We start from the raw sequence: 24239 nt of genomic DNA, 5'->3' as shown, positions 1-24239 counted from the left end.
GGTGGTTTAGTGGAGAAGCGAACAGATCTATGTCTGGAGTTCCCCATGACACTGTCAATTTCTGAAATACATGAAGATCCAGTTTCCACTCGTGGGGATCCATGATTTGTCTGCTTAACACATCTGCTAAGGAGTTCTGTGCTCCTGGCAGAAACCTTGCCTGAAGAGTTAGTTGCAAGCTTAGCGCAGTCTCCCATAAAATCATTGCTTGCCTGCATAGAGGATAAGAATGTGTTCCCCTTGCTTGTTGATGTACCACATGACAGTCGTGTTGTCTGTTAGAATCAACACCTGCCCTGGAAGAAGTAACTCCTTGAAAGCCATTAATGCAAATTGGACTGCTAACATCTCCTTCATGTTGATATGTAGATGCTGTAGTCTGGCAGGCCACTTGTCTTGTATCCACTTTCCATTTAGATGAGCTCCCCAAGCAATGTCCGAGGCATCTGTCGTTAAAATCTGACTTGCCTCTGGCCCGGTCACAGAGAGTCCCTTGTTTAGGTGACATTCCTGAGCCCACCACAAGAATTCTTTTTGAAGGCAAGGTATTATTTGAATGACAGTGTCCAAATCCTGGCAGTGCTGTGTCCATACATTTTGAGATACCATTGTAGCTTCCTCATATGCAGTTTGGCATTGGGAAGCACCAGAATACAAGATGCCATGAACCCTAATGCTTGAAGGACTGTCCTTGCAGTCAGCACGGACTGATGAGATAGTTGATGGAAGTAAAGTGACAGACTCTTTTGTTTGTCCGGGGTTAAAAGGCCATCTGGGCTGCTGTATTCAGTCTCACACCCAGAAAGCACATGTCTTGAGAGGGTACTAGACTGGACTTTATTTCGTTCACAGAATACCCTAGGCATCTTAGCACTGCTATAACATATTCCAGATGCTGCAGAAGGTCTTCCTTTTCTTGAGCCAGAATCAGGCAGTCGTCCAAGTAAGGATAGATTTGAATTCCTTGAAGCCTGAAGTAAGCTATCACTGGAGCCAGAACCTTTGTGAATACTCTGGGCAGTAGATAAGCCAAAGGGCAATGCAGAGAACTGATAATGAGAATTTCCAGCTCGAAACCGCAGATACTTCCTGCAACTTAGCCTTATAGGCACATGAAGGTAAGCTTCCTTGAGATCCAAAGTTACCATCCAGTGATCTTTGCCCAGCAGAGGTAAAAGCTGTTGTAACGTCAACATCTTGAACTTGGGAATGTCCAGAAAAGTGTTGAGGAGAGATAAATCCAAAATTGGTCTCCACGTGTTCCCCTTCTTTGGTACTAGGAACAGGCGAGAATAAAATCCTAGGCCCCTTTCTGATACAGGGACTGGCTGAATGGCCCCCATCTGGAGTAACTGAGAAACTTGCTTGTGAGCCTCCTTTCTTTGTGGAGGAGGAACGTCTGGCATGCCTTTGAAAGGGGCATTGTATGGAAATAAAATCTGTAACCGTGGTGAATGATATCCAACACCCATTTGTCTTGAGTAATTAAATCCCAATTTTCTTTGAAAAGAGACAGTCTTCCTCCCAAAGGAGCTGCCAGACGAGAATCTACTGGCAGCTGAAAAGACAGGTCATTGGGTCTGTTTACGAAAGGACTGACCCCTGCCCTCACCAGAAGTCTGAGCAGGTGAACTCCTGTTCTAGGCCTAAAAGAACCTTGAGCCCTGCCCCTACCACGTCTAGACCTACCCCTAGACTGGGAATCATAAGCAGGATATGTCCACCCCTTAGCAGGCCAATTTCTACTAAACTTGGTGGCTGCACCTGCAAAAATCTTTAACAGTTTGCATAGACTTAGCTTTGTCCTCCATTTTCTTTAAAACTGCTTCCACAGGCGATCCAAACAACACATCAGACTGTAAAGGAGCATCCAAAATCCTTGTCTTAACATGCTCAGCTAAATTCTGATCCTTCAACCAGGCATGCCTGCTTTACACAGAACTAGTAGCAGCCACCCTCGAGGAGGCCTGTACAGCATCAAAACCACATTGCAAAGAATGCTTACCCACTTGCTCAGACACATGAACCAAGTCCAGCAACTCTTTACACTCAATACCTTCCGCCAAAGCATCCACCTTAGATTTTAATTGTGAAAGGAGATAATTCTGATATTTTAGCATGTGAAACTGACAATTCAACGCCTCATGGCTAGAGTGGAAGAAGTATACACTTTCTTTCCCCACCTATCCAAGGCCCTTGCCTCTTTATCAGTGGGAACAGGATTTTTAACCACAGAAGCCTTAACACCTTTAGGCCCTTGAGAAATAGTTTCTGGGTCCGCCCTAGGACTCTTAAACAAATACTTATGAGCTTCGGGCACCCTATAATACCTATCAGGCTTAACAGGAGCAGGAGGCAAAGAGTCAGGAATCAGGGAAGCCTCTGCAAAACATCTTCCACCACATTCAACACAGGAGGAATAGCTAAGGGCCTATGCTGGGGCAAAACAAGAATTCCCTAAGCCTTTTCCTGGAATCAGAGTAATCCTGGCCTTCCCATTTAAAGTGCTCCCTCATGGAATGCAGAGTCTCTGAAAATGAGAAATCCTCAGGAGGAGAAGCTGTTGGAGTGGAATCATCCACATCAGAATCAGAATAAGTAGGATACTCCTGCAAGTCTTCCGCAGAAGACTCTGAAGCCTCTGAACACTGTTCAAAACTATCAAACTCCGGTTCCACCCTAGGCCTCTTATCAGGCGGAGGCATAGAACCTCTAATCATAGTAATCAAATCTTCTGCCATTTTAAGCATATGTTTCTTAGGTACAGAACCCGAAATGCTAGGAGAAGCCCCCACTGAAGCTGAACTAGGCCTACCTCTCAAAGAAGTTTTGGCAACAGAAGGAGAGGCTCTAACTACCTTGGGAAGAGAGGGAAGAACAGTTACCTGAGAAGCCCCCTCAGCCTGGCCTACCTCCTGAGAAGGCACATCCTGTAACAGTAAAGTTTCTGCCTGAGACTCCATAGAAACTCCTGGCAAAACCTCTGGCTCCACTGAGCCTTCTAAAGAACCGGCGTCCGGGACTGCGGTTCATCAACCCTAGGCTTCACTGTTTTGTCCTTGCGCTTCTTGACGAAGGGCGGAGCATCCGACGGCATTTTATAATTGCAACGCTTCCCAAACACTAACCTGGCACAGTCTAACCTCCTCTTAATAGTGCGTTTGTTAAACCTAGCACAAGAGCGGCAACCAACAACGTCGTGCTCAGGCCCTAAACAAGGTATACACAAGGTATGGTAATCCCTATGAGGTATCTGTTTCCCACAAGAAATGCAGTTATTCACTTTTTCTGACATCCGGTAAAATAATGAGGCAAGAAAAAACCAAAATGTTCCCCAACGGGGTACTTAGCCAACTCTGTTTCGGTCTGAAACTCCGGTTTCGGAAGTATTTCAGAACGCCAACCTGCACTCGCAAAACTGCTTCTGCATCGGACCATGCGGCAAAAAAGACTGAGGATATGACGTCGGTCATGCGCATTAGTACCCTGACGTACTGACGTCAGTCTAATGCGCCCTGACCGACGTCAGCCTTATACTCTGGTATTCGGGCCGACTGGACGCGGACTATACCCAATAGTAAGGACTGCAGCAATGGAAAACGAAGAACATCTTTGGTTCTGAAACTAGAAAACAAAAATTTCAGTTGTCGGCCGACTGGCACTTGTTAACTGCTTCTGCATCGGGCACCACACAGCAAGAAAGACCGATGTAATGCAGTCGGGCTGCATGCTTTATACCCCTGACGACCGGACATCATGGAAGAAGGGACAGCAACCGACACAGGACCCAAGACTTTGTTAATCAGGCCGACTGAAGGCAACCTGCCAGCAGATTAGCCGAATGTAATGACTGCAACAGTGAAACACTAAGAACATCCACAGTTGGACTGGCGTCGAGACAGTTTGAGGTTTTCATGCATATACACCTATTTATATACCCTTATGCCCGCACTCTTAGGTAATATGGACATGTTCGGCTTTATAGAAGACTTTGGTACCCCGGCTGGAAGTCTAAGTTATTTGGTGACATTACCCAACAGTTTGGAATACTGCAATAGTGATCTAAGGAAGAACATCTATAAGAAGACTGCCATGAAGACTGAGTGGTGGTTAGTTCAGGTGCTGTTAGATGTGGGAAATTGCAGAAGACCTTTGGAGGTGATATTAAATTTATAATGCTTTCATAAGGTGCAGATAGATGACCAAACGCCTACCTCTAAATATGGATGGTGCTTTCACCTCCATCAGGACTGCAATAATTGCCACTGTCCCCCTACTTGTATGACCTTATCAGTCCCTCTAATGTCTTGCTAGGAGTTGGGTAACAGATGGAAACAGTATGCCAGACACTTACTGACAAATCTGAAAAGTGGATTCCCCTTCCCTTTCAGCAGCAAAGAAAGCAAAACATTAATCAGATTATCTTACATTCTTCATCCTGTTCCGGTAATACAGCCTCCCCCTTTACTCTGTGGGTCGGGGTTTAAGACTAGCAACTCTCTGTCACCACTTCAAGTCTAAGGGAAAGGTTTGCATTAGGCTGTCTCTGGCTTTATGAAAGAAAATCAGTGCTTTCACCTTGGACATTCTTCTAGCTACAGTTACAGCTAGGAGAAGGGCTGTTTTCCAAACAAGGTGCATGAGCAGTGCTGCTGATTTCTGCATGAATATTTCCAGTATAAAAAGTAGGTGCCATGAATAAGCAATCTGTTTTTCTAGGTGGTTTAAATACAAACTCCTCCTTAAGAAATTGACCAAATGGTAGTAATGAAGTGTGTGGGAGGTCCTGAGGCAGGCAGATGGAGACACCTGCACTGGGGCATATGCCAGCACTTACCTGTGCAGGCCTGAGAGGTACAGCTGCAAGAGCAGCCCTGATTCATCCTATGTCACCAAACAGAAGCTCTCTCATTTTGATGGTTAAACTTTTCTGGTGGCAGATCTCCAAGCTTCACTCATGATTGCCAGCATGCTTTCTAAAATGGTGCCTAAATGGGAAGTAGGGGCATGTCATCCAAGCTGATAAGCTGCACAGCATGCAGAATGGGGTGGATCAGAGGCCGCCAATTTTTAGTCAAAACATCCACTCAATGGGGCAGGGTGAACACTTTTAACTGATATTTCTAGCAGGAAGGAGAACAAATTTTGAGTGGGCTAAAAGATGTTTCAGCATTTACCCTTTAGATCCCCCAGGAGAATAGGAGATCCAATGGGAAAGCATGAAAACACCCACCCAGTTAAGGGAGAAAGAATGCATTGGCCAGCCTTTTTCCTTTCTTTTTTTTTTTTGGCTTGGAGCTCTGAAGGAGAATTCTGTTAGGTATTTGCTGTTCAAAAAAGCAAAAAAGACTACACCCTGTATGCTCCATCTTAAGGTCAGTTGCAGAAATATCCTTGTCCAGCATCCATCTGAGGGATGCATCTCTAATCTATTTAAGTGGCCTTGTCAGGGAGCTCTTCTGGGACAGAATGCAGAATGCCCCTGTCTAAATATATGAATCTAAGGCTATATGCATTGCAGTCACTGCCACCCTGCACATGGGGTAAGAATAAGTCCCACTCTACCTGCAAATGTAAATCATCAATGTTGTGCCAGTCATCAGATGCAACACTGTGGTCTTCCACATGGGCTTGACAGCCTTGGGGACCTGGATCAATGCCATGAGCTCTTTTATGTTAACATACCTCTCTGAGGGGTGCCCCAAGGGCCTCCTAAGTCAGTGTCTGAATGTGGTCATAATTTGGTTGGATAGGGTCTGTTTGAACAAAACCCTGTAGTTTCTACTTGCTTTACCTGCCATTCTGTCCCTATCCTCATGCAAGACAAGACTGGGGATCACCTCAAAGTGCTGAATATGTTAACTCTGGGTGCTTCAATACCACTAGATGCATGTCTTGCTAAGTGTATCATTAGGCCTATGGAAGCCATGCATTCCAGTGCCTGCAGGAACTCCTGCAAGTTCTAGGTGGTAGTCTAAAAATATAATGTCAAGAGATTCCATCATGTCTCGAGGAAGGCCTTCTGGCTTATACAGACCATAAATGTCCCAAGGCATATATACGTCCGAGATGGAATCAGGTTTGACAATGGGAAAACTGATCTAGAGGTCTGGAAATTGGATACATTGTACTGAAACTCGAATCGTCCTCTCGATTCCTTATTGAGAATGGGTCTGAATTTCACAGTTGTGTAGGTCTGGGCAGCTACAGATGCCTCTTGTTCCACAATATGCTTACACTACAGCCAGGCATTCTGTTAAAACCCTAAGAGATGAAGTCAATGTGAAAGGGAAAAAAATGATGGTGGATTTTCCCTGCCTTGAACCTCAGATTTCCACCTATGGTCCCTAAAAATGAGAATACTTAACGCAGTAATCCTTACAGAACTACTTGTAAAAACAGAAGTGGTAGAAGGGATGCAAGACTGGCATTTTAAATGTTGGAAACCTTAGATTAGTGTTTAGATCTAAATAACCCACAACAGTTCTACAAAGATCACCTCTACTGCACACCAGAAACCATCCTGGATACAAAGCCTGCTCCTGTCCTGGGATCCCTTCAATGACTCGTACAGCAAGTTTGTAATAAGCGCAGCTACAATGGTTTTCTTTGCACTTTGCAGGGCAGTGGAATCCCTAAAAAATTTGGTGGGGTAGGGATCCCATGGAATCTCTAAAAATCTTGGTGGGGTAGGGAGTTTTAGTTGAGAAGCCTGATACCAACAAATAATCCAACAGTATTTAAAGGCGGCAGGTAAGTCACATGAAGCATCAGATCAAACAGAGTCAGTCCAAAGTACAGTTGTGCACACTTACCATAAATGTAGATGTTCAAGTGTATTCACTGTTGCAATCATTACATTTGGGTCAGGAAAGGCCCTTGTGGAGCATCTCTGTTAAGTACTGAATACGCGGTAAGCTGGGCACTGTTGTGCTCATCCTCTGGGTCTGGCTCCAGGAACAGTATCGTTTCCACTTTTCAGCATAGGATTTTCTAGTACTAGACCTCCTTGCCTCCAGTATGACATCTAGCACCTGCTTACTGAGGGATGCTACTGGAGAGCTCAAGGAATTAGCCAGGCTGCAAGGTTCAGGGTTTGAAGCTGAAGGTGCAGAATCTGGCCATCCTGCTGGGACAGCAGGGAAGGGGTCTGAGGCAGGTGCCATGGTTCCAGCAGTGATATACTGTGTAAGAGGGGGTACCAGTGCTGGCATGGCCAGTCTGGTGCAATCAATATTTCCTTGGTTTGTCCTGTTTGATCTTTAGCAGAACCTTTGAGAGGAGAGGGAGGGGGGAAAGGCATAAACTGAGAGGCTTTCCCAGGTAAAGGACAGGGAATCCACTTTCTAAGCTTGACTGTGGGAAGTCCTTGTGCAGAATTTGATTTGTCCAACTGGTAGTTCTGAGGGGAGGCAAACAGGTCTATCTCTGGAGTCCCCCCAATTGTTTCTCAAGAGGTTGAATATCTTTGGTTCCAGTTTCCACTCGTGTGGGTCCATGAGATTTCTGCTTAGGTTGTCTACCAGTGAATTTAGCTTGCCTGGCAGGAATTGAGCTTGTAGGTGCACTTGAAAGCTCAAGGCTGTGTTCCACAGAGCTACGGCTAGTCTGCAGAGAGGGTACGGGTGGGTATCCCTGCTTGTTTATGTACAACACAACTGTGGTGTTGTCTGTATCTACCAATAATTGCCCTGGAAGAATGTGGTCCTTGAAGGCTGTGAGGGAATTCTGTACAGCTAATATGTATTTGCTACGCAGGTGCATCTGTTGCAGGTTCCATTTGCCCTGAATGCACTGCCCTGCCAAGTGAGCCCCCATGCATAGTCAGATGTGTCTGTTAGGGTATGGGCGGCAGGGGAGTAGAGTGAATGGGAGCCCCTTGTTGTGGTGGCAGGCCTCTGCCCACCAAAGGAACTCTAGTCTTTATACAAAGAATGATAGGAATCATTGATTCCAGGTCCTGAGAATGTTGACACCATAGGCTTTTTAGATACTGTTGTAGTTTCCACATATGCAGTCTTGTATATGGATTTAGTAGAATGCAAGAGGACATGAACCCCAGGGCTTGCAGGATTTTCCTTGCAGATAGCTGGGTCTTTGTGGCCAGTAGTTTGAAGTAGGCTGTCAAATAAACTTGTTTCTCTGGCATGAGGAAAGCCATCTGGGAGGTTGTGTTCAAGCTTGCTCCCAGGAATACAATTTGTTGGCAGGGTACTAGATGAGATTTCTTTTCGTTTATGGTGTACCCCAACGAGGTTAGAAGTTTCTTTACAAGTGCCAGATGTTTTAGGAGCATGTCCTGCTTTTCTGCCTGAATTAGACAATCATCCAAGTATGGGTATATCTGAATATTTCTTTGCCTGCAAAATGCAATGGCTGGAGCTAGACACTTTGTGAATACCCTGGCCGCAGTAGATAAGCCAAAGGGAAGTGCAGAGAACTAATGGTGCTTGGAGCCTGCTCTGAAGCGTGGGTATTTCCTGCAAGATTCCCTTATTGGAATGTGCAGGTAAGCTTAAGTCTTAAGGTTGCCAACCAGGCATCTTTGTCTAGTATAGGAAGCAACTGTTGAAGTGTTAGCATTTTGAATTTTGGGATTACCAAAAAGGTGTTTTAATAGAGAGGTCCAAGATAGGACACCAAGAGCTGACTTTTCTGGGTACCAGGAAAAGTCTCAAGTACAATCCCTGTTCCCTTTCTTCTTCTGCTGGGACAGGTTGAATAGCCCTGATACTTAGAAGAGATAATCTGCTTTTGAGCCTCTGTCCACTGATTTGGGGGTAGGTCTGGCCAACTGTTTGGGGTTGGTAAGGTGTGGAAGTGGAACCTGTATCCTTGGAAAACTATATTTAAAACCCATTTGTCCTCGTAACGAGTTCCCAGTTTTTTGCATGCATGGCGATCTTTCCCCCTAAGGGAGCAAGCAGTTGACCAGGGCATGGAAGGTTTAAGGTTAAGTCACTGTGACATTTTTCCATTGTGGAGTGTTCTAGGGGAGTGCCTTATTACTTGCAGCCTAGGTGGTCTGCTGTTCCTGGGTTTGGACTGAGAAGGCCTGGAAGACGCAGGAAAGGACCAATTCTTAGAAGGCCAATGCCTACTAAATCTGGGAGGCTGTACTTGCAGGAAATCTTTAACAGTTTGCATAGATTTAGCTTTTTCCTTCATCTTTTTAAGGACTTCTTCGGCTTTGCTGCAAAACAGGCGGTCTTGGTTTAAGGGAGCATCCAGTAATTTAGCTTTAACATGATCTGGCAAATTTTGCTCCTTAAGCCAAGCATGCCTTTTAAGTTCAGACCCAGTGACAGCAGGCCTGCAAGATGCTTCTAGAGAGTCAATAGCACACTGCAAAGTAAGTTTACCAACTTGTTCAGCAGAATGCATTAAATCCTGTAATTCTCCTGTAATTCTTTATTTTCAGCACAGTCAGGAATTAACATTTTCTGTTTAAGTAGTACCATAATATGCTGCTGATACTTTAACACATGAAATTGGCAGTTTAAGACCCTAATGGCCAAAGTAGCAGAAGTGTATACATTCTTACCCAAACTGTCCAAGGCCCTGGAATCACTATCGGAGGGGGTAGAGTTTTTGGTTGTAGTAGCCTTAATGCCTTTAGGTCCTTGGGAAAAGGTCTCTGGGTCTCCTGTAGGATTCTTGAAGAGGAACTTGAGAGAGTCAGGTACTCTAATACCCGTCAGGTTTCATGGGAGCTAGAGGTAAAGTGTATGGGGCCTGGCTAGATTCCAAGAAGGCATCATCTACAATGTCCCGAACAGGAGGGATAGCTAAAGGCCGGTGTTGAGGGAGGAGTAAGAATTCCCTCAACCTCTTTTTGGAGTTAAAGAAATCCTGGCTTTCCCAGTGGAAATGCTCCCTAAGGTTGTGCAAGGTTTCACCAAAAGAAAAATCTTCTGGAGGGAAAGCAGACGGAATGGAATCCTTGGCATCAGAATCCTCATAGGTAGATAAGGGCAAATCCTGGTAATCAGAAGAAACACAAATTTCAGAATCGTGATCACAAGAATCAGAAGGAAAATCAGTTTTAAGTTTCTTAGAGGGAGAAGGGCTGCTTCACCTAATTAAAGCAATAAGGTCTTTAGCCATTCTTAGTTTTTTAGGCATATGGGTCTGACCATACGCTTTGGACATCAATTTTCTAGGCGTGGGTCGGGTTTTAGGCCTTGAAGAAAAGGATGGCGTTGGTTTGAAATGCACGTCTGTAGGCCTGAATACACCCTCAGAAGCCAGTGCCTGCACAGCAGCTCCGGACACATCCAAGGTAGAGACATCTGTAGGTTCCATAGTCAAAGAAGCATCTTGTGGCATACCTGACTACGCATGGGTCTCAGTAGAGGCCTACAAATCAGAAGTAGTGGGCATCAGGGGCTGCAAAAGCGCCTCACTGAGTACCAGCAAACTGGCGACTAGCTTAACGGAAGCATAGTCAGCAATTTTGGACCTATGTGGTCTATCTCTATCTTTACGTTTTTTCGGAATGTCGGTAATGGGATGGCTTACCAAAACCATTTCTGGATAGCTAAACAGAGTACCAAAATCAATTGCTGCAAAAGTAAACCGATGTCGAATAGTTTGAGGGTTGAATAAGGCACAAAACCGACAGCGAGGGACATCGTGGTCTGGGCCTAAGCAAGGAATGCAGAACAAATGAAAAGTTTGAGGTATTTGCTTTCCACAGGTAATACAATTGTTAACTTTTCCTAACATCGGTTAAGGGCAAGAAAAAGGTACTTAGCTTTTTTGAAGACTTCGGTTCTGAAACTCGAAAATGAAAATTTCAGGAGTTGGCCGACCGGCACTTGCGAACTGCTTCTCCTTTGGGAACCGCGCGGCAAGAAAGACTAATGTAATGGCATTGGTTGCATGTTTTATACCCGACGACCTGACGTCATGGAAGAAGAGACAGCATCTGACACATGAATCCAAGACTTTGATATTCAGGCTGGCTGAGGGCTACCTGCAGGCAGATAACCCAAATGTACTGACTGCAACAGTGAAACACGTAGAACATCATGGGATTTTCGGAAAGGACTGTGAAAACTTGCCTGTTTGAGTAAGTGGAAGCAGCAAGAACTACTGGTTGAAGGATATCACATGCTTTAACTTGTATATCTTCTTTTGAGGAAGGTCAACACCTAAGGGGTCTGTGGTTGGGCATTCCTGACTTCCTCCTCCAACCGAAGTCCTCCTGTTCAAGACCAAAACAAATCCATCCTGTCTCAGTAACAAGCACATCAGAGTCGGATACCTGTGGAGAAGCATCTAGAATGACTACTTGTGCAATGTTTTAAGTCTGAGACAGCATGCTAGATTAGAAAAGTGTGGTGCCCTAAAGAATATCAGATGTTTTGGAAGTGTAATGGAGTTGGCAGATTTTAAAAATTACCCACAAAGTACTCTATCAGACATGCCAGGTGAGCAAAAGGACACTGAGCAGAGTGGATAAGAGTTGTTGACCGAAGCTGTTAGCTGAGATATACAAGTATCCTGTTTTTTTTCGATTATTTATACAGATTATTGTTTTTAACAATTAATATATAGCACTTTTATTGTCTGCTTTTTCGTCTTCGAGTGCATTTTATTGCTATTAACTAATCTGCACAAGTAACTGATTTGCCTGCAGTTAAAAGCGTTCTGTATCTTTACAAATCTTTATCAGTTTGTGGCTTTCTCTAGTGCTACTGGCTGTAGGCTATTGTCCCCACCCTCACGCCCAGTTGGTGTCTTGCTCTTATACTTGGTGGCTTTGCAGTTGCCCGCCCCTACTGTAACTCTGATCTGTGACACTCCTCCCAGTCTAGTGTCATTAGCTCATTCTACCTAGTACAGATAGAACATTTGATAAGGCCTTCTGTTTCCCCTTTTTCCCTTTAAAAAAAAAATACAAAAAAAAAACAAAAAAACTTTCCTTGTGTTCTGACTGTGCTTCTCAAACATTTTGAAAATATAGAGTATATTTCAAAGCACTTATTATAAATGTAATTGCCTTAATATTGCTACAACTCAAGTGCTCTAGGTTGCACTGCATCTGAAGTGTTTGTGCGTTTCAGCTGCTTTTCTGTATATATAGACTTCTCTGTTTCTTTAACTAAAGCTCTGCAAAGTTGTTTTACTGCATTCCTGCCTGTATTTCTGAGTTGTTTTGCACTTTTAAAGTTTGTTTTTGCTTAGTTTAACTAGTAGGCTACACACTCAAGTGTGCTAGCCGAATTAAAGCATTTACTGTGTTTATGTACCTAATTTTTGCTACTTTGTGTATAAAAAAAAAAAAAAATTCCTCGTTTCCCACCTTTACTGAAATAGAATAGTCCAGTCTTCAGGTATTGCTGATCTCTGGGCTGTGTCATAGTTCCTGTGTTGCCCATATCCTTATTTGGCTAGGAGGAAGATTCTTTGTTCACCAGTGAGAGTGGGGAGCTCTGAGCAGCCTATCTGTCCCTTGAGGAGTGGTTCCAGCCCAGTGACCTGTAGCTTATTGGCCGGTATGGGCCACTTTCTATCTCTTTCTAACCCCCTGCTTTAAAGCCAGCTTTAGTGCGCTTTTGCGCTTGTAATTTAAAGTTTGTCCTGTTTGTTGCATTTACCTGTTGAGGCTACACACTCAAGTGCGCTAGCCTGTGTTACATATTTATTGCATTTTTCTGCTGTTCGTTGCAAAAAAGAAAAAAAATATATCCTTGTTTCCCCATCTTTCCTGACCTAGAGTAGTCCAAATACAGGCTTTGCTGTATTCTGGACTTTTGGAAAGTTCCTGTGTTGCCCATTTCCTTTCTTGGATAAAGGGAGGCTTCTTTGTTCACCAGTGGCAGTGGGGAGCTTGGAGCAGCCCATCTATCCCTGGACTAGTGTTCCCAGCACAAGAATCTGGTAGTCTATTGGCCGTTTTGGGTCAATTTCTACCTCTTTCAAGTCCCCCTGTATAAAACCCGCTTTAGCGTGGGTTTTGCGCATAGAGCAGCATCGGGCAGCGCAGCTTAATTGGGTTTAAACCATTCTTGGCTCCACAAAGTCTGCTCTTCACTTTTTCCCTTAGAACTGATCTAGTTCTCATAATAAACACCCTTTTCCCACTCTAAAGCCTGGCACTTGCTCACTAAAGCAATTATACAAGTCAGCACAAAAAAATTAAAAGCACTACACCCTCACAAACTCCCCTTGAGCACTTTGTTCCCCATTGGCCCTTTTTTCAATTATAAAGGAATCCCCAACACTATTCTAGCATGTCCAAGGGTCAGTTGTCAATCTCCTCTCTGGTCCAGCTGGTGAATCTGGGAATCTTGAGGCAATGTTACAACTGCCTCATGTACACAGACAACCCTCTCCTCCTCCCAACAAATTCCAACACATGAGAGAGATGCAACCATATTGCCAAACTGGAGGCTAAGCTCTCTCAACTCAGTACTGGCGTAACCAGTCAGGAGGAGAAGGAAACCACACTCACTACAATTCCAGTCTCACATAGACCTACCATGACAGCAAACCAAACACACACAAAAACATACTCGGAGGCTCTAAATAAAAATCTGCCTAAGCAGCAGAGACCTCCAAAGCAGACACCCAAGCAATCGCTAACCCAAAACAAAACATGTGCAACACATAGCTCACAAAGCCAGTGTGCCGAACAGTCACAGCCCTTAAGGCTAAACAACACACCTGATGCACTTGTAATAGGTGACTATCGTCAGGCACACGTGACGTCCCGCTCACCAGGTTGAACAAGGAGAAGGTCACGGTGAGCTGCCTGTGGGGTGCTAGGATCCGCCACATAACACAAGCACTCAGGTCACTCCAAGGAAAGTACAAATATGACTCAATCATTGTCCATGCTTGTGTGAATGACCTGAGACGTACCTCCCTGGACTACATGAAAAGAGACATAGAGGAGCTCTCTGAGCATGTAACCCAGGCCGGTATGACCCTGACCTTGAGTAGCATCTTACCCTCACCAAGAATGATGCCACAATATGAAGACAAGATGATCAATTTCAACAACTGGCTTAAGTATTGGTGTTTTTCAAAAAGGATCCAATGCCTGTCTGCCTAGGATGATATGCTCGACAAGCCACGAAGCTTCACTAGGGACGGCTTGCACCTGTCACCCCTGGGCTTTCGGATATTGGCAAAGGCTCTTGCCACCCCCATAATGCTACTCAACGCCAGAACTCTAAACCTCAAGAATTATGCACTCGAAACTCTCCTTAGCATGGAGAACATCGATATCTGTGCAGTAACAGAAACCTGGTACAAGGCTCTTGAGAGCACCCCAGCACTTTCAGCTTATACCTCATACCCAAACAGACTGGGAGCATTACTCTAGCTCCAACACCCTAGCCCAAAGGTTCCTAGAATTTATAAACTCAAATGCTATGGAACAGCTTGTTACCACTCCCAAAAGAGGGGAAAACATACCGGACCTGATCATCACCAACATGGGGACTCTATGCTCCAGACCAGAAGTGTATCCCTCATTGGTAAGATCAGACCATAAACTAATCTCACTAGATATTCACATCCCGACTCCAGCCCCTGCCCAGAAAACAACAGTGAAAAACTTCTCTAAAGCAAATTTCACACTCCTCAAAACCGAGGTGGAATCCTTCAAAGTCCCCGGGCCTGTAGAAAATACAGCCCAGACCGCAGAATCCTTTATAAACGCATTCTATGAACACCTTCAGGAATGCATGGATCATGCAATCCCAAACAAAACCAAGACCCAATCCTCCAAAGGCAGGCATCCCTGTCTGGTGGACCCCAGCCACAAACAAACTATACAATAAAAGGAGGAAGCTACTACATGATAGAGCAAAATCCCAAAAAGGGAAGGCATCCCTGATCAGTATTAGCAAAAAACTACGGGCACTCATAAAATCGTCTAAGGCCAGCTTCGAGAAAAAAAGTGCACAGGACACTAAGGATAATCACAAGGCTTTCTTTAGTTATGTTAGGAACTTGGGTGGAAATTCCCAGATATGCTCAGAATTAGTCCAAAATGACAAAAAATACACCGGACCCACAGACATTGCCAACATCCTAGCTGACAGGTTCAGCGCAAACTTCTCCCCCCCTTCCCCACCAAAAGGGCAAATATCTATCCCAGCATACTGCTGCCCCCCTGACATCTGAAATGCTCAGGTAAGAGCCGCCCTCTCCAAAGCAAAAAACACAGCATCGATGGGACAAGACTGTGTCCCGGGCTGCGTCCTACATGAACTCAAAGAAGAACTAAACCCAAACATAAAACTACTGTTCAATCTCAGTCTTACTACAGGATATGTACCCAAAGAGTGGCGTACAGCAATAGTGGTCCCTCTCCATAAAGGTGGTGCCTCAACGGATCCTGGAAACTATCGCCCCATAAGCCTGACTAGCCTGGTCTGCAAAGCTATGGAAAGCATCATCATGGACCTCATAAATAAAGATATTGGGGACCTACAGACACTGGATCCTACCCAGTTCGGCTTTGTTAAGGGCAGATCCTGCCTCAAACCTGGTTGATTTCTTTGAAACAGTCACCAAGGCCATTGACGAGGAGAAGGTGGTCCACACCAGCCTACCTGGACCTTGCAAAAGCCTTCGATACAATACCCCACTCGGGCATTATAGATAAGCTCACCAGCTTAAATATAAACCCCTATGTCACTAGACGGGTTGCAAACTGGCTCAAGGACAGAGCCCACATGGTTAGAACTGCTGGAGCCATGTCAGACTCCAAACCAGTTACAAGTGGCATCCCACAAGGCTCAGTCCTGGGACCTCTCTTGTTCGGTATATATTTCTCGGAGGTACAGGCCAACACGGAAGGACTGTGGCTGACCAATTTCGCAGATGACTGCAAACTGGGCGCCATTAATAGACTCTCCAGCAGACACAAGCATCCTACAAAAGGGCCTCATCGAAACAGACAACTGGTGCCAGAGCCATGGCCTCAAGCTAAATGCCAAAAAGTGTACAGTCATCCCCTTTGGCAAAAACAAAGTGCCCACAAATTACCACATAGGTGGTAATCCATTAAGTACGGAAGAAGTAATTAGGGACGTGGGGACCCAAGTTGATAGCAATCTCTCATTTGACAACCCCGTGGCCAAAGTGGTTAGAAAAACATTTTATATAGCCCACCTAATCATGAAGGGATTCACTTCTAGATCAGGGGAGGTCATCGTGCCTCTTTACTCATATCTCATCAGGCCCATAATTGAGTACAACGCCCCTTTTGGGATGTACCTTACCAGACACCTGCAGCAACTGGAAAGATCCCAAAAGTATCTCACCAAGAACCTCACCAAGAGGATCAAAGGGCTCAAACAGATGCCATATGCTGCCCGGTTAAAGAAACTCCAGCTCTACTCAGTGGCATACCGCCTGCTCAGAGGCGATCTGTGCCTGACGTATAAAACCATGTCCAACCCGGAATTAATGGACATGCTGCACCTCAGAAAATTCAAATCCCATTGAGCTACGCGCTCGAGAGACTTGAACCTCAGCACTGAAATAAATAGGACATGCTGGAGGGACAGATTCATAACCCAGAGGCTCCCTTCACTCTGGAATAAAATCCCAGTCCAGGTTAGGCAGAGTCCCTCTGACTCTCTTCAAGAGGAATTTTGATGAGTGGATGGGAGATAGTAGGTTTACCCCGGGTATCACTTCTGTGTCACTGTTAGACAGAGGCACAGTATACTAACCTCGAAAAAGGGCATAGCAAAATTCATTTAAAATGGGTGGCGAAAGCCAAACACACTCTGGCTAGGCTTATAAATGCCCTAGGGCAGATAGCCTAGTATGAACCTAAGTAAAGAAATGATTCTTTTGAGCTGGGATACAGTATCTGAATTGCCTAAATGAAGTAAGGCTTTATGATTAATTCTGTTGGCTGCCAAAAAAGCAATTACTAGAAAATGAAAATTTAAGTCTACATCAACTATATATGAGGTCTTGAATATTACAAAAGAGATGAAAGAACTGGAAGAGGGATCTTTAGAAAAAGGAAGGAGCAAATAACATAAGAGTTAATTGCGTTTGTGGCAAAAATACATGCAGAATAATGTTCAGGAGGAGTGAGGTTTCAGAAAAGGCAAAAATTCAGCAATTATTTTGTAATTCTGGACTCATGACAGCAGAAAAGAAAATACATGTGATGTATATTGTATTTAAATGGAAAAATGTTAAAATGGTTTGTTTTCTATTAAATGTATGTTTGCCCATCTCTTAACTGATAATTTAATAAATGTGTTAAAAATCTTGGAAGGCTCAGACTCCCACAAACACATTTGATGTTTCTCAGAATTGTCATTATCAGCCTTAGAAAACCTAAAAAAAATAAAACAAACTAATACGCCAAGACTCAATATAATTACAAAAGGCAAGAATACAACATGTATACACACATACACAATTCACAAGGAGGAAAACAAATTCCCCAAACAGATACATATTGCCCTGGAACTCCACCTGAATCCAAGAGAAGGAACTGCAGGAACTCAATGATGGTGCCATCTAGTAATGGAGATGGTTAAGGTTATTCTGTATGACTTCAATGACTAAGCGTGAGCTATCTGTGGAAAACAAATATCAATGAGGAATGATACTGCAGAGCAGTAACCCCATTCCACAGTAGCATGCAGAGAATCAACATAGTCCAGATGACTACTGGGAAGGCAGAAAAGATACCACGGGTCACACTCAAACATGATTGCCAGGGGTAATGTTCTTGCAGCTCTCCTGACATGTCACAAGCCACCCCCCCAGTCAATGGGAAGCGGGGAACACACAAGGGCACCTCATGTGTAGGCTTTGCAGGATGCGAATGTGATCAATGCCTGGTCTTAAATTCTCACCCAAGATAGACTCACCTGCATTCACACTATCACAGCTGCCATCATCGGAGTACTAACGAAGACCTCAACCTTCTTCCTTCTATAGCTGCGGTTTAAAGACGATGGCACATAGGATAATGTTCGATAGTCTGCTTCTTCAATTTATTAGTACAGAAAAGTATTACACTTGTAATAAGCTAATCACAACACTTGGAAGGCTTTAAATTATTAGACAGCATACGTGGATTTATTTTAAACAATGTTACATTCAAACAGTGACAGAAGGGACTTGAGAGTTAAGGGTTAGAGGTACTCTTCCTGTCAGATGAGAGATGCCATGATGTGTACCAAGAGAAAAAGTACTGTACGTAACTGTGGGGATGAGAAAGAAAACTATGAGCAGCAGATACACAAAACAATACTAACAGTAAGCACTGGTGAACGCTTCTGAGCTCAGTCTGCAAAAGCATGTATATTTGCACAAGTTAGTGTAGTAAACTTCTCACCCTACCTTTCCATTTCATCAGAGAGCCACAATGAAGAAACTGGAATCATAAGTTCCTTTAAGAAGGACTGCTGCTGCTCATAATTCTTAAACTGGTTGCTGACTAAAACTAAGGCCTCCATGAGAGCGCACTTCTCCATCTGTGTTAGTAGTAGCTCGTTGGACAGCATCTCTTTAACATGGGAGTACATCATATCAAAACAAGGCTGCAAGTGAAAAGAAGTTACGGTAAAAAAAAAAGTGCACATCATTTAAAGCTGGGTGACACAGACAAATATGCATTACTATGTAAAAAAATTAACACTCACCAGAAATTACAGTTGTGTACACTTACCATAAATGTAGATGTTCGAGTGTATTCACTGTTACAGTCATCCCATTTAGGTTATCGGCTTGCAGGTAGCCCTCAGTCGGCCTGATTATCAAAGTCTTGGGTCCTGTGTCATCTTCCATGATGTCAGGGGTATAAAGCATGCGGCCGATGCCATTAAATCAGTTTTTCTTGCCCCAGATGTCAGGTGCCCCCATAATGGGAAGCAATTATATACAATGTTACACTTCCAACAAAAAGCAAATACACCAGAAAGATTTAAGCATAGTAAGCAAGAAGAGAGGTATAGTCAATAGAAGTCAGGGGGCTGGAGCGAGGGTAACCAGGACTGCAACAGTGAATACACTTGAACATCTACATTTATGGTAAGTGTACACAACTGTACTATGTTCTTCGTGCTTCACTGTTGCAGTCATCACATTTGGGTAGATTCCCAAAGCTAAGGATGGGAGGAGGCACTTGGATAGCATTAGGACAAGCTAGAAGGCCCTGCAAGACAGCAGTGGCAAAGCCAGCTCTGGATTTAGAGAAAATTGGCAAGTAGTAATGCTTGGTGAAGGTATGACCAGAACTCCAGATAGCAGCTTCTAGGATGTCCCTGGTAGGGACACTTCTGAGAAAGGCTGTAGAGATAGATGCAGCCCTGGTGGAATGAGGTCTTATCCTCTGTAGGGAAGGTTTTCCATGGTGCTTATAACAGAAAAGAATGCAATGGCCTATCCACTTAGAAATGGTATGCTTTGAAATGGCCTTCCCCTCTACCCCTGCAGCAAATGCCACCAGCAGCTGTTCAGATTTCCTGAGAGGCTTAGTCCTGTCCAAGTAAAATCTAAGGGGTCTGTACACATCCAAGGAGTGCAGTATACATTCCCCTTTGTTCTGTGGATTAGAAAGGAAGGTTGGCAAATGAATGGACTGATTAAGGGCCACACTGGATACCACCATGGGCATAAAAGGAATGGTTGGTCCTCAAGGACACCCAGTCCGTATGAAAGATGATTAAAGGCTCCACTGCCATGAGGGCCTGCAATTCCGAGACACTTCTTGCTGAAGAGATGGCTAGAAGGAAGGCTGTTTTCCAAGAAAGGAATTTCAACTCTGCATTTGCAGCTGGCTCAAAGGGAGGCACAGTGAGCTTTTCCAATACAAAGTTAAGGTCCCAGGCTGGAGAAGGGGCTCTCCTGGGTGGTCTTAGGTTTTTGGCCCCTCTGAAGAATTGCTTCAGCAGTGGATGAGAGAAGAGGGGTGGCACTGTAGTATAATGTGCTGAAATGGCCGAGGCATGAATTTTGATGGAAGAAAAGGAAAGGCCCTTGTGAAGCATCTCAGTAAAGTATTGATGAATATGAGGTAAATTGGGCACTGTTGTGGCCATCCCCTGAGTTTGGCTCCAGGAACAGAATCTTTTCCATTTTTCAACATAGGATTTTCTAGTACTAGGCCTCCTTGCCTCCAGAATGACATCCATCACTTGCTTACTGAGTGATGGTAATGGAGAGATCAGGTAATTAGCCAAGCTGCAAGGTTCAGGGTCTGAAGCTGTGGGTACAGAATCTGACCCTCCTGCTGTGACAGCAGGGCAGAGGTCTGAGGCAGGTGCCTTGGTTCCAGCAGTGACGCACTGCGCAACAGGGGGTACCAATGTTGACGTGGCCAGTCTGGTGCAATCAGTATTGTCCTTGGTTTGTCCTGTTTGATCTTTAGTAGCAATTTGGAGAGGAGAGGTAGAGGGGGAAAGGCATAAACTGTTCTTTCCAGGTGAAGGACAGGGCATCCAGTTTCCAAGCTTGTCTGTGGGGAGTCCTTCTGCAGAATTTGTCCAATTGGTAGTTCAGAGGGGAGGCAAACAGGTCTATCTCTGGGTTCCCCCATTTGTTCCTCAACATGTTGAATATCTTTGATTCCAGTTTCCACTTGTGTGGGTCCATGAGTTTTCTGCTTAGGTCATCTGCCAGGGCATTTAGCTTGCCTGGCAGGAATTGAGCTTGTAGTTGCACTTGGTAGCTCATGGCTAGTCTGCAGAGAGAGTATGAGTGGGTTCCCCCCCCCTGCTTGTTTATGTACCACATAACCGTGGTGTTGTCCATCTTTACCAATAATTGTCCTAGAAGAATATGGTCCTTGAAGGCTGTCACAGCCTTCTGTACAGCTACCATTTGTTTTTGATTGATATGCAGGTGCATTTGACTCGGTGTCATTTTCCCTGAACGCACTGCCCTGCTAGGTGAGCCCCCCATGCATAGTCTGATGTGTCTGCTGTTAGGGTTTGGGCTGCAGGGGGTAGAGTGAATGGCAGTCCCTTGTTTTGGTGGCAGGCCTCGGCCCAACAAAGGAATCCTATCTCTAGACAAGGTAGGATATGAATCATTGATTCTAGCTCCTGAGAATGTTGACAATATAGGCTTTTTAGATACCACTGTAGTTTCCTCATACTCAGTCTTGTATATGGAATTAGTAGAATGCAAGAGGCAATGCACCCCAGGGCTTGCAGTATTTTCATTGCAGACAGCTGGGTCTTTGTGGCCAGTAGTTTGAAGTAGGCTGTCAAACGAACTTGCTTCTCTGGCGTGAGGTAGACCATCTGGGAAGTTCTATTCAAGCTTGCTCCCAAGATTATAATTTGTTGGCAGGGTAGTAGATGTGATTTCTTTTCATTTACAGTGTACCCCAGAGAAGTTAGTAATTTCCTCACAAATGCCAGATTAAATAGTATGTCCTGGCTTTCTGCCAGAATTAGACAATCGTCCAGGTATGGGTATATTTGAATATTTCTGCCTGCAAAATGCAATGACTGGAGTTAGGCACTTTGTGAATTCCCTGGGCGCAGTAGATAAGCCAAAGGGCAGTGCAGAGAACGGATAGTTCATGTAGCCTGCTCTGAAACGTAGGTATCTTCTGCAAGACTCCCTTACTGGGATGTGCAGGTAGGCTTCCTTTAAATCCAGTGTTGCCAACCAGGCATTTTTGCCTAGCATGGGAAGCAGCTGATGCAGAGTTATTTTGAATTTTGGGATTTCCAAAATGTGTTTAGGATAGACAGGTCCAGGATAGGATGCCAGGAATTGACTTTTCTGGGTACCAGGAAAAGTCTTGAGTAGAAGCCTTGTCCCCATTCTTCTTCTGGGACAGGTTGAATAGCCCTGATGCTTAGAAAAGAGAGAGAAAGTACAGTTTTGTACCTACCATAAATGTAGATGTCCGATAGATATGCAACTGCAGTCCTTACATATGGGTTGTCCTGCCTCAGGAAGCCCTTCGGTCGGCCGGATTCCAAAGTCTGGGTCCGGCGTCGGCTGATGTCGCCTCCTCCCCGAGGTCAGAGCGGCTGGGGTATAAGCATCAGCCGACGCCATCTTCCTCAGTGTTTCTTGCCCTAGATACCAGGTGCCCTCCAAGGAAGGCTAAATTTAGAAACTGGATAAAAAATTCCAGACATACACAACAGTAATAAACAGATGCACCATAACAGATATCCCCAGCTAATTAGGAAAGGAGGGAAGTGGACCCAATATACAGAGGGGTAGGAGGGAGGGAAAACCTGACTGCAGTTGCATATCTATCGGACATCTACATTTATGGTAGGTACAAAACTGTACTATGTCCTTCAAGAATGCAACTGCAGTCCTTACATATGGGTTGAATACCATAGCCAAGCTGGGGGTGGTAGGCTCTAAGATAAAGATGGTGTAGCTAAAATGCCCTGCAGGACTGCCGAAGCAAAGCCTGCTCGGGATCTGGAATATAAAGGCAGGTTGTAGTGCTTGGAAAATGTATGCACGGAGCTCCATGTAGCAGCTTCTAGAGTGTCCTTTGTAGCCACCCCTCTTAGAAAGGCTGTGGTGGTGGCTGTAGCTCTGGTGGAGTGTGGCCTGATATTGGCTGGCACACCCTTTCCATGGAAAGAATAACAGAATCTGATGCAATGTCCAATCCATTTTGAAATTGTTTATTTGGAAATTGCCTTTCCTTGCACTCCAGCAGCGTATGCTACAAATAGTTGGTCAGACTTTGTTGGCCTTTGTTCCGTCCAAGTAGTAGCGCAGTTGTCTGTGTATGTCCAAAGTGTGCAGCAGCTTTTCCCCTTTATTTTGAGGATTGGGGAAGAAGGTAGGCAGGTGAATTGCTTGATTTAGAGACACCCTGGATATCACTTTTGGCATAAAAGAAGGATTGGTTCTTAAAGAAACTCTGTCCTGATGAAAAATGAGAAATGGAGGTACTGCCATGAGGGCCTGTATCTCCGATGCTCTTCTTGCTGAGGTAATTGCCAACAGGAAAACTGTTTTCCAGAAGAGAAATTGCAATTCTAAAGATGCTGCTGGCTCAAAAGGAGGAAGAGTTAATTTTTCCAACACGAAGTTGAGGTCCCATGCAGGCACTGGTGGTTTTCTGGGAGGTTTGATATTCTTTATCCCTCTTGGAAATTGTCTTAGCAAAGGATGTGAAAACACAGGTGGATCAGTGTTGTATTTTGCTGAAATTGCTGAAGCGTGTATTTTTATGGAAGAATAGGAAAGTTCATTATGCAGCATTTCTGCCAAGTATTCTAGTATCTGTGGGATGCTCATTACTGATGCATCCTGACCCTTGTTGGCATTCCAGATGTTGAATCTCTTCCATTTGGCTGAATAGGTTTCTCTGGTGGAAGGTCTGCGTGCTTCCAATAAGATCTGTTGAACTTCCTTGGAGAGAGAGATATGGGGAGAAATCATGGAACCCTCCAAGCTGTCAGCTGCAGAGTTTGCAGGTTGGGATGAACCGTCCTGTAATTGTGCTGGGTCAAAAGGAGAGGCCATTGAGGCAGGGGCCACGGCTTGGTGCAAGTTATGCTCCTTAGTAATGGATACCAGTGCTGTCTTGGCCAATCTGGAGCTATTAAGATGCCTTTCAGTTGTTCTGCTTTGATCTTCAGTAACACCTTGGTCATTAATGGTAGAGGTGGGAATGCATAGATTGTTAAGAGTGTTCCAGCAGAAGGAGAGAGCATCCATTCTTCAGGCTTGTGGATGGTGTGTCCTCTAGCAGAACTTTTTCAGATGATGATTGAGGTGTGAGGCAAAGAGATCTATGTCCGGCCTCCCCCATGCATGAGTTATTTGTGCAAAAATGTCTGGATGCAACATCCATTCGTGCGGGTCTAGGATGTTTCTGCTTAGACTGTCCGCCAGAACATTGTCCTTGCCCGAAACAAACTGGGATTGCAACTGTATGTTCAGTTTCAGGGACTTTGACCAAAGAGTCATTGTTAGTCGGCAGAGGGGGTAAGAATGAGTACCGCCCTGTTTGTTTATGTACCACATAACAGTGGTGTTGTCTGTCTTTATTAGCAGTAGACCTTGTTGAAGATATTTTCCGAAGGCCTCGATTGCATGAATTACTGCTAACATCTCTTTTTGATTGATGTGTAGATGCACTTCCCGGGGGGCCCATTACCCTTGAATGCATCTGCCCTCCATGTGCGCCCCCCATCAATGGTCTGAGGCGCCTGTTGTAATGGTTTGGATTTTTTGAGGTTTGTTGAAAGGCATACCTTTGTTTAACTGGCTTGCTTGGGCCCACCACAAAAATT

At 44.6% G+C, this 24239-nt stretch overlaps 1 protein-coding gene across 2 annotated transcripts in view; it reads right to left on the bottom strand.

Moving 5' to 3' along the window:
- The window catches only part of XPO5 (exportin 5), a 2857558-nt gene that overhangs the window by 1534607 nt on the left and 1298712 nt on the right, over nt 1-24239 (bottom strand). For both annotated transcript variants that reach the window (XM_044060355.1, XM_044060360.1), the window contains exon 17: nt 18346-18545. In XM_044060355.1, coding sequence (XP_043916290.1) covers nt 18346-18545 — 200 coding nt within the window. The remainder of the gene's footprint in view (nt 1-18345; nt 18546-24239) is intronic.

Source organism: Protopterus annectens, chromosome 1.part0 (genome assembly GCF_019279795.1).
Source record: "Protopterus annectens isolate FY-2018-M chromosome 1.part0, PAN1.0, whole genome shotgun sequence".
NCBI lineage: Eukaryota > Metazoa > Chordata > Ceratodontiformes > Protopteridae > Protopterus > Protopterus annectens.
The sequence above is the reverse complement of the archived record's forward strand: the minus strand, read 5'-3'. Positions and strand labels throughout refer to the sequence as shown.